Source organism: Geospiza fortis, unplaced genomic scaffold (assembly GCF_000277835.1).
Source record: "Geospiza fortis unplaced genomic scaffold, GeoFor_1.0 scaffold172, whole genome shotgun sequence".
NCBI classification, from domain to species: Eukaryota; Metazoa; Chordata; class Aves; order Passeriformes; family Thraupidae; genus Geospiza; species Geospiza fortis.
In genome coordinates, this window is record NW_005054309.1 from 3,073,028 (window position 1) to 3,087,561 (window position 14,534).

The 14,534-nt window shown below is 44.3% G+C and overlaps 1 protein-coding gene across 2 annotated transcripts in view; it reads left to right on the forward strand.

The window, feature by feature from the left end:
* DIS3L2 (DIS3 like 3'-5' exoribonuclease 2) overlaps window positions 1-14,534 on the forward strand; it is a 177,061-nt gene that overhangs the window by 61,223 nt on the left and 101,304 nt on the right. For both annotated transcript variants that reach the window (XM_014312335.1, XM_031055477.1), the window contains exons 7-9: window positions 5,413-5,519; window positions 6,712-6,959; window positions 13,594-13,767. In XM_014312335.1, coding sequence (XP_014167810.1) covers window positions 5,413-5,519; window positions 6,712-6,959; window positions 13,594-13,767 — 529 coding nt within the window. The remainder of the gene's footprint in view (window positions 1-5,412; window positions 5,520-6,711; window positions 6,960-13,593; window positions 13,768-14,534) is intronic.

The following is a 14,534-nucleotide window of genomic DNA, read 5'->3' on the forward strand; positions in this document are numbered from 1 at the left end:
GTAGCAATGTTTCTGTGGCTGCTGAGACAGCTATGATCTATCTGCTGGGCTAGAAGGCAGCTTCCCAAAATTATGTTGGTCTTTGCTGTGCATCAGACTTGGAGGGTTCTAAGAAAAAGTGACACTCTTGTCTCATTTTTCTGCCATCTCCTCCATCCCTCCTTGTGGAGGTGGCTAAATATAAGTAAATAATTACATGCTTGGCTGCCTTGCATGTCTGAGGGAGCCAGCTGTACTCACCTCTTCACATTGCCTTTGCTCTGCTATTGCAGATGCTTGTCTGTGCTCTACACATCTTCTATTAAGCCTTCCCTCTCCCTCTCTGAGGGTCTCTTCCTGCCTGTGCATCTCCAAAAATCTTGATGCTAATCATCTGAGTCTCCCAGTCCTCCCTTCAGTGTGCCCTTGGGCAGGCAGGTGTGCGTGCTCAGGTGTTAAGACATGAACAGCTGTGGCAGGGTGAGTTTGCTTAAATGAGTATTCAAAAATAAACACCTCTGATGAGGTTAGTCTTGTTCATTAGACACACAGCTCTGCGATGAGACAGCTCAGGAGTGCTGCATGGTTTGGAGCTGCTTTGCTTCTAACTGCAGAGCCTTCTTCCATTGCACATGGGAGCTGTTAGGCTGATTTTGGACAGGCAGCATGTGTTAAATTCCAGGGCTGTTGGCTTAAGTCTTTTCTCAGTGAAATATCTGTCTTTCCTCCATCACAGGTGGAAAGCTCTGGGTGGGGAGGTATAAATACAAAGTACTGCTCTTTCTGTGATACTTTGCTAGGTGACCCTACTTACAGGGTGTTTAAAATAGATACCAGTTTTGGATAGTAGCTGGTACAAGTGAAACTGTGCTTTCCTTCTTCCCTACCTTTTGGTAGCTTTGTGTTCTGAAGAAAAAAGCTGTTCTGTGCCAAGAAACCATCAACTGCAGAATATGAAGAGTCCTTGTACTTCCTTCTAAACAGCAACATTTCCTTCTTGTTATCCCTAAAAATTAAGATTGTAGCAGAATAGTGTAGCCCAGAGCAAATCTCTGGGTATGCCTGTATCATTTTTGGATTGAAGGGAGTATCATTTCCTAGTGTCTGTTGTGTGCTGCTATAGATAGAATTGCAAAAACACATCCTTTGTGCGTGTGGCACTGTGTCAGGAGATATTTATAATAAATCAGTCTGTTTTACACCACTCAGGTATTTGGTACTAAAGCGTAATATCCTGAAAACTGCTCCTGCAGACATCAGAGAACCTGAGTGCTGTTGCTTCATTAGTAAGTAGTTGGCTTTGCCACTGAAAGGTTTACAGCTCTGCTGGTATCTGAGCACTGAGCTGAGGAACAGTATTTTCTGATGGGATTCTTAAATGCTCCCATGTAGAGTAACCCTGCTTCTCAAGTACATTTTTTTTCTAGCTGAAGTAGCAAACATTGAACTATTTTCTTAAAAAACTTGGCTTTTTCCATTCAGGGAGGGAGATTTTTTTTTCAGTAAGTTGTGTTTGAGATCTGAAATGATGATATATTTTCATTTGCAAGTGGATATTGCATCTTTAATTGTATTCTTTTTGGACAGAATTGCAAATTTCCACAGTGACCAATGCAAACCTAGTGAAAATAATTTTGGATCTGTCATAAGAAATTAGAGTTCTAGTCTGATGATTTTTGGTCCACTTTGGCCACCTTTTAATGTGATGGTAATTGATTTGTAAAAGGAAATTCGGGGGGCTTTAAAAAAAAAAGTAATGTTTGACATAGGAAAGCCTGTCAGGCAAATCAAAGTGTGTATTGAAGCTGCCTAAATGGATCTCTTACAGAGGGAGGCAAATTCCAAGTGTCCTGGATCTGTTCATTGGTAATAACATAACTAATTTGAATTGCTTTTTGTGTCTAGTGCCTAATTTTTTTTTAAGTAAGGCTATTACAGTTTTGGTTTGTCAGATAATCGCTGAAAGGAAAACACTGAGATTATAATGCAGTTTCACTGGATCCTGGTTGCTGAAGTGTGTTTTCACTGTAAGATAAGCTTATGAAGTACTGCCCAAGCTAACATAGTAAATCTTTCTCAGAAAACATGTCTTTGCCTAGGGTGGAAATATTGAATGGTCATTGGATAACCACTGCAGTAAAGGGGTCAGAAGAATTCATTTTTAGTTTGGCATAATGCAAGGAGTTTCTTCCCACCTTCCCAGCACAAAATGCTGCTCCTCTCACAAGTTATACCTCCTTTAGGATTGCCTCCATGGCTCTGCCCTGTTGTGGGAGATGTTTGTATCTCCCAGCTGAGTTTTTCTAGACCACCAGTCTCTAGTGGGGCCCTGTTACAGCCCCTCTGTGCTCAGCCCCACTGAAGGGGAGGAGGATGTGTAATGAGGCAGTGGGACTGTCAGAGATGTATTCAGGGAACTCAGGTTTCATACTCTGGTGGCAGATTATTGCTGCTGTGACTGAGATTCCTGTGCAGCACTTTGACAATTGAGCCAGGTGGACATTGGATCTGGGTAGTTGTCTCTTCTGAGCTGAAGGTTTTGTCACGGGGATTCCTCGTGGCTGATGCTTTGCTGCTCTAGACCCCTGAGCAGTAGATGTAGCCCTGATATCAACAGAATTTTGACTTCAAAAGGAGCAGCTACAAGCTATAGGGAAGTCTACATCTCTTAGCTCCAGGAGTAGAGAGTTCCTCATGTCTCTTCTTCCCTGTCCTTTGTTTCAGGAGCATTTGCCCTTAGTAAATGTGTGTGATGCTATTTAAGATACTGAAATTGGTTAAAAAGAGGGGTAAGAAGAACTAGATAGTTAGGATGGGCTTCCTTTTTTCTTTCTGTTGATGGAGTAGTTGTAGATCCCAGACTCTACCTGCTGGAGTCTCTCATAATCCCAAGATTTTTTGGGAGGGATGCTGAAATTAGAGAGACCACTACAGAAGACACTTTCCAGCCAGCCAGAGGGCCCTGGTTGATGCTGGCCATGAAGGAAAAGGCAAGTCCTATCATCTGCCATGGTGGGAATTTGGGTGCTTTCTGATACCTGTACTGGGTTCACATGGGCCCAGGAAGGCCCGGCCCCCCATCTGCTGTTCTCCTGTGACAGCTGTATCCTGGTGCTCCTGTGCTTTTGCATGTGTGTGTGTGTTACTTCCCTAGGACATCCCTGCTGGCTTCTTTTCACCAGAGAAAACTGCTTCAGTGAAAATGTCTAAGTGACTTTCTGGGGGGATGATCATTGGAAGGCTAAGTGGAAAAAAGGCAGTGCTAACAAGGACATGTTCCTCACATGACTCTGGGTGCTTTTTTCAGTCTTGCCTGCTGTCACTGCTGCTGTTCTGCTGTGCTGGGAGAGCAGTGAATGCAGCTCTTGCTTTTTCCAAAACACGTTTAGTTCTGGTTTCTCTTCCCACCAGTGTGTGCTGTTCCTTGGGGAGGGTTCACTCCAGTTAAGCCCTGGGCTTGTGGCAGGTGTGCCTGGAGGCATGGCCTTTGGAAGGCTCCCAACTTCCCTGTGTCCTCTGCCCCGTCCAGTTTTCCTCTGTTCCAGATCATTTTGTTCCTTGCCCAGGCTGTCTTTATGATTGACACACCATAAACTGATCGCTCGAAAATTTATAAGAAAACAAAATGGCTCCTGGCTTTCATTCTTTGCTAAATGATTGCCTGGTATGACCTTTAGCTGGCAGAAACCTTAGAGGAGGCAAGCAAATCGGGTAACCTTGGTATTCCCCACTTTTTAACTGCTTACAATTTTACAAGCAATTTTTTTCCCTACCATGTTTGTCACCATGAAACTCTGGGTGGTTTTATCCTGTAGTAATACTGGTTTTGGCAAGTCTGAGATCATTTCAGTAGAAGTAAATCAGAAATGGTTTTGCTGCTTCTATTATTGGGGCTTTTGTAAGAAAAGTAGATTTTTATTTAAACCCCTGAATACCTGTTTGTTCTCCTCTCAGCATTGCTAGCAAGTCAATGAAGATAAAATAAAAGCAAAGTCACTTAGAAAAAGATCTCTGGGGAGAGGAAGAGCATATCAGAAGGCAAAGCTGAGGATAATTAGCAGCATATGAGAACCAGAGTGTGTCATTAGAGCAAAGCCGTCATTGTCAAGCTGGGGTAGCATTGCCTGGAGGCAGTGCAGTGTCCCTCTGTGGGGACACAGCCATCTGTGAACGTGCCCTGGTGGTGGTGGGGCACAGCCAAAGCCTTGGGGAAGCTGCTGTCCCACTGCCCCCCTTCCCCAGCACTGGTCCTGCCACCGGCGCTGCTCCATCCCTCATGTCACCAGCAGCCAGTCTGGGGCTCTGTGGGACAGACAGCCCCCATCTGGGGACCAGGGTCTGTGTGTCACCACAGAGCTTCTGCAGCCTTTCTCACATGGGTGAGTGCTGCTGGCCTCCTGCAGCACAGGCTTCAGCAAAACGTTGCTTTATCTCGTGTCTTCTAAGGGAAGCAGTGACAGCTACGTCCCTTGGAACTTGCAGTCGGTGCCACGACTTCTCTTTAGGAAAGAAAGATTTCTTTTGAACACTCTAGGCCTGATTTTAGCACATGTGCTCAAGATGGATGTGATTACCATACAAATGGAAAAAGTCAGCCATCTCTCTTGAGCCCTCCAGACAAGAGCACATGGATGCTTCCATCCCAAAAATTCTGGCAGAGCAGTAACCAGAGGCTCTCAGCAGGGATGCAGCTCAAGAACAGCCCAGTCCCAGCCTTCTCCATGGCAAAGATCACTTTGGATATTTGTAAACATTAAATGCCAGCCACCTGCAGTAGATGCTCCCAAACTCACATACCTGAATATTTGAAAATTTCAAACTAGAAATTAGTTGACACTTGATTTTAATGTTATCAGCATCTGGTCCAGAGATCTCAGGGGAAGGAAGCTCTTGGTCATATGTAGTGATTAGTTCTGTAAGGCTTTTCATAAGCCTGGTCCACAGCTGAAGAGGGTCAGCTTAGTAGATATGATTTCACTTTCAAAGATAAACACACATTTTATAACCCTATATAATGTTTTTAAAGGAAATTAAATATTAAATGAATGTATGCAGGAAAGAACTGCTTATGTAATGTTAATGACTTCAACTAAGAAATGCCACAAAATTCTTAGCCCATGATATTTAATAAACAGAACTTGTTTCTACCACTTTGTCTGTTATGACTGATATAGTCCTCCTTACAAAGTTGGGATTTATTTTGATTTTTGTTGTTTTTCAGCACATCTGCATGGTAAGTGAACATGTACCTGCTATCTGTTGTAGTCCAGAGAAATAATAATTACTTCATGCTTGGCAATTCTAACACCTGAGAGATCTTTTCCTTTCAAATAAGTCTACTACGTGCATATTGTATTGTACTTTAGAGCAAAGGCCCGGGACAAATTTGTCATGGAAATGTGCTACAGTAACTGTCCTGTGTGTTTGATGCAGGGAAGGCTGCTGGGGTCACTGGGGTGCACAGAATAAAGCAAGATGATGGACCCAAGGCCAATGATCCCAGGCTCCTCCCAGATGAGTTTCTTCAAAGGACAGCCAAGGTAAATCCATGGAGAGTGACAAGTAAGCACGTGTGTGCTCCCAAAGGCTGAGGGGGACCAGGCCTGGCCTCCCTGTAGCCTCTGTCTGTTGATCTTTGAGTCTCATTCTCCATTTCAGAGAGAGTAATTGTCTGATCTGATAAAAATCAAGTGACTTGTTATTTTTACCAATTTTCCTAGGTTAAATTCCCTTTGTTTGTCATGCAAAATTACTTAGCAAGATTCAGGAAAAAGATTGGATATTAATATGAGTGTCAGGATATCCAAAGTTGTCAGAATTAATTCTTACAGACTTTGGAAAGGCTGCTAGTACTGTTGATTCAAGATTTGAGTCAATCTCCGAATTTTAAGAGACCAGAAAAGGGCTGCTGGGTCAGACTGGGTCAGGTCTCTTCCACGTCTTGTGCTTTCCCTTGCAGCCTCTGATTCTGGTCCTGTTGTTGGCTGGGCTGCTCTGGTCTCATCCAGTGTGGCAATTCCAGCACTCAGAATTGTGCAGAGGTGCAGCTCCTGAAACCTTTTGGAAGGACTCTTCTGTATAAGCTTAGGAAATCGGCTATAATGTTTCTGTTATCCAGTGATTTATTATGGTCTACAAAAATATAGCCTGGATGAACACCTCTCTGGAACAATTATTTAGTGATATTGTAATTTATTATTCTTTTCAAAGCCATCTTGTATAAAGGTAAAATAACCCCTAACTTCAGAAGGCACAGAGAGAAGGAGAGAACTGCCAAATTCCCAACAGCACATCCTTTCCTGTGGTTAGCGTTGGATCTGCCAGCGGCACCGTTTTTGGACTGGCCTGGTCTGTGCTGACTGTTGAAATCACAGGCCGAGAATACAAATGAAAGATTTTACAGGAGTTGCTTGTATTTTGTGGCTAATTCCCTGCATTTGGAAGCATCTGCTTCTTGTCTGGTTTTGTTCTGTAATCAAGAAAATTGCTGTAGAGAACTAGCACTTGGAAAGCACTTAGCTCTTCTATAGCCATGAGCAAGATGGCAAGGAAAATACATTGTAAATAGGTACTCAGTTAAAAAGTGCACACACACATATACACATACAGGGAAAACAAGATATAGACCTTGTGACTTTTCCAGTTACTCTGCTGAGCCTTTGGGTATTCTCATTCTGCTGAATAAAGTAAGTTTCCCTGAAGGTATTAATTGTAGAAACTTGCCTCTCCCAGGTGGTGTATATTTTGGAAAAGAAGCATTCTCGAGCAGCTACAGGTTTCATCAAACTTCTGGCTGACAGGAATAGTGAACTCTTCAAGAGGTGTGCCATGTTCTCACCTGTGGACCACAGAGTGCCCAGGGTCTATGTGCCATTGGCTGATTGCCCTCCAGACTTTGTGAGCAAGCCTGAGGCCTATTCACAGGTGCTCTTCATCTGTCGCATCGTGGACTGGAAAGAAGACAGCAACTTTGCATCAGGGTATGTGGTTGCCATCAGAACTAGAGATGACTGACATTTCTAGTTGGAATTTTTGTTTTCACTTAATTTGTTACAAACAGTAGAGGCAGAAATCTGTTAACAAGCTGCTTGTCTTGTGTCCCTCTGATGGATAAATTATGTTGGGATGAAGGGCAGCTCATCATTAGTTAATCTCATAAGTGTTAAGTTCTTTGAGTGCTTGCTTCAGTGCTGGTGCATCCCAGCATTGATGAGTGCATGGTCCAGGGGGAACACACGTGCTCAGCCTGACCAGCACAAGCACCATGGGGTGCTGGCAGCCTTCCTGTCTTACCTCCCTGTGTGGAAGAGTAGTACACAATGTGCAGACATTTCCCTTCTGCCAGGGGAAGATCAGTGGCTGTGAGGCTCATCTTTAGTTTTTACGCCTTTGCTGGTAAGAATTAGAAGGAAGTCACAGATTTTTGTGGTTTTAATGTTGCATTGGTTCAAGGAGGAATAGTAGAAATCAAGAGAAGATTCATTCCCTCCTGAAGCATGTGAGAAGGGTGTTGTACTCTGTGTGTTTCATCAGGCAGTGTAAAGTCATCACTGTCCAGAGTTCAAATTGCTGGCAGTGCTGTGAAGAAGGAAATTTTAAGCCAGTGCTACACAAATGGCCTATACTGGACTGGATCCAGATTGCAAGTTTATTTTGCCTCTCCATGAAGAAGACAGTGGTTTTCAGCATTTTCACTTTTTTCTTTGCAACTACTGTAGGGTGCCAAACTCCCACCTGGAGTGGCCAGGCTGTTTCTATTGAATGGGTCTCAATAAGAAATGGAGGATGTTGGTCAATCTATTCAGTTATCTTGGGAATACTTAGTAGTCCTGGTTTAGTTCGTAATCCAGAGTGGATAACTCTGTGGCCATACTGTGGTCAGATTTTACAGGTGCATCTGGATGTAATCTGGAGCATATGCAGTAGTGGGAGTTTTTCATAAAGTCCAGTTTTCTCTTCCCCTTGCAAAGCAGTTCTGATGGGGTAGCACAGCTGATGTACAGTATCAGCACTGCAGGTTTGGGAATCCTCAGCTCAAATTGCTGGTAAAGCTTAAAACTTAGAAAAAACTTATTTAAGAAAAAGTGTGATGGCACAGATCTATCAGCCCTAGAACTAAAAGTAAACTCAAGTCCCCATTTCACAGAGTTTATCAGTTGTAGCTGATTTGTATGCCCAGTAATAGCAAGTTTCATGTGTGCTCCTTGAGAGCCACGTGAGCCATGAAGTCACTCAGTGTTTCCTAGATAAACTGCAGTGCATGAACTGCAGTGGCCTCCCTTTGAGCCCCACTTAACTTGGGTCTGGCTGTGCTGTGAACTTCACTGAGAATAAGTTTCTTACTGCCAGAGATTTGCTTTGTCTTCTTTGACTCCAACTGAGAAAAGACTGGAGGGTGATTGTAGTGCTTGGCTTCTTGTCATGAACAACCCCCCCTTTTAGCAGAAACAGGGGAAATTAGGAGGATGGGCTAATATATTTTTTATTGGCTAATGTGTGTGTCTTTAGTCTGTACTTCTGACAATATTGGATAGTCTCATCTGTCTGGTTTGATCCTTTCCAAGATGTAAAGGGTGTTGTCAGGAAAGAAAATGTCCATGATTGTGTTCATACATAGTCGTTTCCTCTGGGAGTTGGTTGCACTTCAGTAAGTGCCTTGTGGAGATGGGAGCATAAAACCTTGGTGACCCCTTTTGTTTTTTGCCATAAGTAATTCTTGTTTAAGTACTGAAAGACAAGGAAACCTCTTGAAGGTCCCAAAGGATTCTGTTTGCTTTTGGGCTTGTTTTTAAGCTCATTTATAAGCCATGTTGCCTTGTTTATAATGAGTTGTGTTGCTGGTCATGGCCTCCCTGAAGGAGAGAAGAGCATGTGATCTGCAGTTATTTACATGCTTTGTTTTGTGAATTTTTTTGTGCACCCCTTACTTATGCCCACAAAGTTCCTGATATGCCTTTGGCACCACCACCATGGTTTTGAAGGTGTCTGGACAGAGAGCCTGTTGGTCATTGCCCTGCACTGTCTGCTGGAAGTGTGACAAGGGAAACTCCCTCCAGAGTTGGCAGTAGTGTCCCCTGGATGCCTTGGGTGTTTCTAGGTACTCTCCATCCTGCAGCTGAACTCTCCCAGACTGGTCATGCGCCTTCCTCAGCTTTCCTTTTCCCTTGGGAAATTCAGTGCCAGGTTTCCAAGCACAGTTAATGACCCAGATTGGCCTTCACAGTGACCATGTGTGGGTGGTGAAGTGAGATGCCTCTGCCAAGAGTTTGATGGTGGCATTGGCCACCCAGGGTGGTCACCTACACAGGGGCAACCTGAGAGTCCATGGAGGTCCCTTGGGGAGGGGGGTGCGTTTCTGTGTCATGATTGCCACCTGGTGGTCACCAGTGTGACACTGTCCCCTCTGAAGGCCACCCTGTCACCCCGACTGTGCTGGGAAGGAGTGAGGAGGAACTCATGGCTCCAGGTCATGCTGGCCATGCCCAGAGTTGAGCTGCTGTGCTCCCTCCTGCATGTGAAGCGACTTTACCTTGGCAGTGGAATGCTGCATAACTGTACCTGCTTCAGGTAACAGGTAAAGCAAATTAGCTCCAAGACACTCTCCTTTTCCAGAGAAATATTGCAAGTACTGCCAAGTACTGTTATTTTCTGGGGACTGTTTTCAGTGTTGGAGTCCAGTGTTGTTTGGAGTGTTAGTCCAGATGTCTCTGCACTTTTGCAGATGGTTAAGGTGGAATTTTTTTGTCCCCACACGTGATGATGGATGAGACTATATTAAAAAACAACTAATAGAAAAGCATGGAATCACTGACTCCCTCTGTGTCACATTGGGCTTGTGACCATTCTAGCTCGGGATCTTAGATATTGGTCTGTCATGGTGACATGATTTGTTCCAGCTTTTGCAATAAAATGAAATGTTGCAGGGTGTTATTTCTCTTGCTGCTGTTTCCAAAGCCACTTGAGTGGCTGGAATTCTTTTCATCTCTGGCATTTTATTCCGTTTTTTTTTTTTAATTCAAAAGTGTATTTCCTGTGAGGGGTAATAACCAGATACCTTGGGTGGTACAGTGTAAGGCTCAAGGGAAGGTCCAATCCTCTCAACAGAGCAGTGTAGCTCTGTTGAAAAACCTTCTTGCAAATGGGAATGTCCCTCAGTAAAGCTTTGTTCCCTTGGCACAACTAACCACCTTGTGGGAAAGCCCCATCCGTGCTGGGAGCACTACATTGCTCCTGCGCTCCGATGGGACACGGCAATAAAATGAAATGTTATGGCAGCTACAGGAAGGCAGCTCCACGATGTGGAGCAGAGCTGGACTGTGCTCTCAAGCACTGGGCTTCCATGGCACAGCTCTCTGTCCCTCTGACGCTCAGCCCTGCAGCCCTCTCACCATCTCCACTGGCACCTGTGGCCTTTCTCAAGCCTATGCAGCTCTGTGAGCTCTGGGCCCTGGGCAGTGGGAGCACCCAGTGGGGCTTCTTCCTTAAGGACTGGTGGCTTGTGTGGGGGGGGTTTTTCTGCTGATGAAAGAAACCCTCCATGTAGGATGACTGTGGACAAATCTGCTCCAGGAGAAACTGAGCGAGGGTGTTACATTCCCAGTGAAGGTTATTCACTCCAATGTGGGAGCCTGCCTGGCTTTTCAAAGGAAACGAGCCTTATGTAATCCTGCTTTGTCTTTTTGGAGAGTTCTTATCATGTAACCTTTGAATGCAAAGGCCAATTTCAACTCAGTGGAGTTGAAGTGGAGGGGAGAGAGCTCAGATGTTCCTAGAGATGGGTGGCTGAATGATGAGTGTCACCATGAGAGGGAAGATGGCAGCTTGGGGGTGGCTCTGCCCCAGGTGCACATCCTGGCAAGTTAGACTCTGGTGAGTGGGCACCTTGGAGCAGTTCAGCAATCTTGCAGCTATGGCTGATTTGGAGTAATAGCCTGTTCTGCCCCAACCATGGCATGCTGCAGTCAGTGCATGCTACACCATGTCTGACATCAATCCAGGGGTATTCAGGGAATTCAAGGTAATGCTCCCTCATCAGCGTCACAGAAAAGAAATGTTTACGTCTGTAACCATTGTAACTCTTTTTTGCCTTTTGACATTTAAAAAGAAAAAAGAGATGCACGCAAGCCCAGGGTGTCACAGACACCGTGACTCCCTGGGAGTGAACGTCTGAGCGCTGCTGGGCCCAGTGCCCGTGGTTGTTTATAAGCCTCTTGAACTATTCTTGCTACCCTTGGTGGCCGAGGAGCCCCAGGAATGATTCTGCAGCCTGGCTGTTACTCTGGGGCCATTGGTGATCCTATATGCATTACCTTTGATCACATGCTGTCCTGTCAGATTTTGCTCTGATGCAAGTCATCATGCCTTGGTGACTGTAACATGGCCCCAATTAAAGTCAGTTATACACTTTTTATTTCAAGGTACTTGGGAAATGTTCCCTGGAACACTGTAAATCAAATGTTAATTACTATTAAAAAATATTAGTCCTATATCAAACCTCTGGGTAAACCCCTTATGGTTCGTAATCTAATTTCAGTAAACGGATCAAGAGGAGCATGGGTTTGAAGAGTGAGCTGGAAAGCACTCTGGCATTCAGAGGTGCTTTCCATGGCTTGTCCTGTAGATGTCCAGCCGCCCTCCCCGTGCACTTCCCAGATCTGCCCTGCCAAGAGAAGGGACACCTAAGGCTCAAGTTCTTGACATTTCTGCTGGATAGGGCAATGTGTCCTCTCTTTTCCTATTTTGTTTTTTCCATCCTTGGCAGCGCTGGTGGGTCTGTAGACCCACAGGCTCATTCTTACTCAGTCCCAGCTCTGCACCAGACGCTGGAAATGAAGTGGTGATTTCTCTGTTTTATTATTACTGCTGAGAGAGAGGGAGATAAAACTGATGCCTCATTTATTTACATTAAAATAAGGATTAGACTGGGACCCAGCTGCAGGAACAGAGAATTCAGCCACGATGCCAAATGCGCACGTATTTCTGCCATACAGTTTGTACATAAAATTGAAACAATAAAGGGAAATATCTTTTATCCTTGTTTTCATTTTTATTTTAAAGCTAGACGATGTGAACTCTACAATTTACCACACCATGAAGCGAGCAATCCTTTCCAGCATATTACACAATGTGACAGGTTTATTACACAGCCCTTCCCGTTGTGAAGAAAGAGCTTTGCTCCCATAAAGAAGATGGGCTCGCTTGTGCTGAGAGTTTGGGGTTTGTTCTGTGGGTTTATGGCACATTTGAAGCCTTGAGACCGTCTTGCTTGTCCAAATAACAAGTGCACTGTTTTGGCCCTAATTTAGGAAAGTAATTAGTGTCTGTTCTCACTCATTGGAATTAAAGCAGAAGGATCAATATAATGATTGTGTATTTTATGCAGTGGAAAAACACTTATTAGAGTGGCTGTTTTTGTGCTGTGTTATTACCCCTCTCTTTTGTGTCATATTTTGATGGATTCGCCTTAATTTCAGTTGTAATCTTCTTGGGTCAGGAACATTATCTGTATTGACTGTAATGTGCATTGGCCTAATGGCAGTATATTAAAAAATAAAAAGGTAATTTAACTCTGTACTGTAGAGCAATTTAAATGTGACAAAGGGGACAGGGGGAGCCACCGTGTGACATGGGTTCTCACGGGATATTTGTAATCAGCTGGAGGGGGAACAAATGTCTCGCTCCTTTGGAGTTCTGCTTTGCACAGTGTCCAGAGCTGAGCCTTGTTTGACACCAGAGCTGTTGGACAGATCTATGCCGGGGTTTGCACTGGAGCAGATGGAAACTTTCTACAAGCACAATTGAGCAGCAACTTCATCTACATGTGTGCAGAGTACTTCATCTAATAAGGGGGGGGGGGGACAATTTCCCCTGTCTGGGACTTGTTTCTAGATCGTTGGCCCCTCTCCAGTTAGCTCTGGGTTCAGAGGCTTCTGCTTAGCCATGAGAGGAGGAACAAATGACTGGGAATGCTGAGGTTCTGTAAGGAGCCTGGGAGATGGTTGGAAAGATGCTCTGTGGGCATGTTGTGTGACTCCTGTCAGGGAGGCAGTGTGGGTTCTTCACACCTCTGTCTTCACAGGGCCTTGGTTTGCCGGGGCAGAGCTCTGTATCCTTTGGGATGGAGAGCAGTGTACTGAGCTCCCCGTGGAGCTCTCTGGTATTTGGTGTGGATCTATTCTTCATTTTTGGTAGTAGAAGTGAATCACCTTTTTCAGTGGTGAGGAGAGTGAGGAGAGGAGGGAGGGTCTCAAGACAGCCATGTGTAATGCTAGAGCTGCCTGTGTGGATGGCTGTGCTTTTCATATCCCTGTTGGATGCATTTTTCTCTAAAATTGGAAACTTTTTACCATCACAAAAACCCTAATAATTTAAAACATCTATTTCAAATGAGATACACAAAAACAGCCCAGGGTAGTGCTTGATGAGTGTTTTGTATCTCCAGCAGACACAAGTCATGGTATGGTTTGAATTCCTGCTAAGTCCTCTACCAAAACTCAGGGAGAAGTGAATGGGTAAAAGAGTGTATTTGAGGGCTCAGCAGCCTCTCTGCAGGGACAGTAACAATATGACAGTAGTAATTATACACTTTAAAAAAGCATCCCTTTCTTTCTGCAGGCAGTTGTGCAAAAGTCTTGGACAGGCTGGAGAGATCGAGCCGGAATCAGAAGGGATCCTGACGGAGTACGGTGTGGATTTCTCTGACTTTTCCCCTGAAGTTCTGGATTGTCTTCCCCAGAACCTGCCCTGGGTTATCTCACCAGGAGAGCTGGCCAAAAGAAGAGATTTAAGGTAATAGCAAAAAGCATGGTCTAACACTCCTTGGGTTGATGCAGGGTTGTGCTATTTTGTTTTGCTTTCATCACATTTTGTAAAGGCACTGACTTTATAACATGTATCATGTTATACCTTAGCTGTGCTAGAAAGCATAGAAAGAAACTACTTTTGAAAGTACTGAAAACCCAGAAGATCAGTTACTTGGAGAAGTATTCTGTGAGACAGAGAGGCTTTTTCTCAAAAGAACTATTGAAAATTTAAAATTTGATGTTTGGCTCCTAATCTGAAAGTTTTATGATTTTGTCTGGAATGTATTATGCATTTTAGTGGTAGGTTTATAGCAGAGATTTTCTGAATGCCTGGCAGATGATTGATCTGAGATGTTGCTGCTCTGAGACTTGAGACACAGATAAAGACTGTCCACCTACCTCACATCAGCCATCCCTGCAATTCAGTGGTGCTCCCAACCAGCTTTCAGGAACTTCACAGCCTGTTGAGTGGCAGACATTGACATTGCTGGTCTACCCAAAACTAGTGGATTTGCTACACTTCTAAGTGTCAGATTTTAGAGACATCCTTACTAGAAAAGATTTGAAGACCAAAGAAAAATTATTTGTTTAGAACCTCACTTTGCAATAAAGGATGATGCAGGCAAACAATAAATACATTATTAAGGAGACACAGTGTATTCTGCTTCCAGCCTTGCTCATGCTGGAGCATCCTGACTCAGTTGGCAGATTCATTGTTGTCATGTGTAATGCGGAGATGAAGCAGCCCTAGGA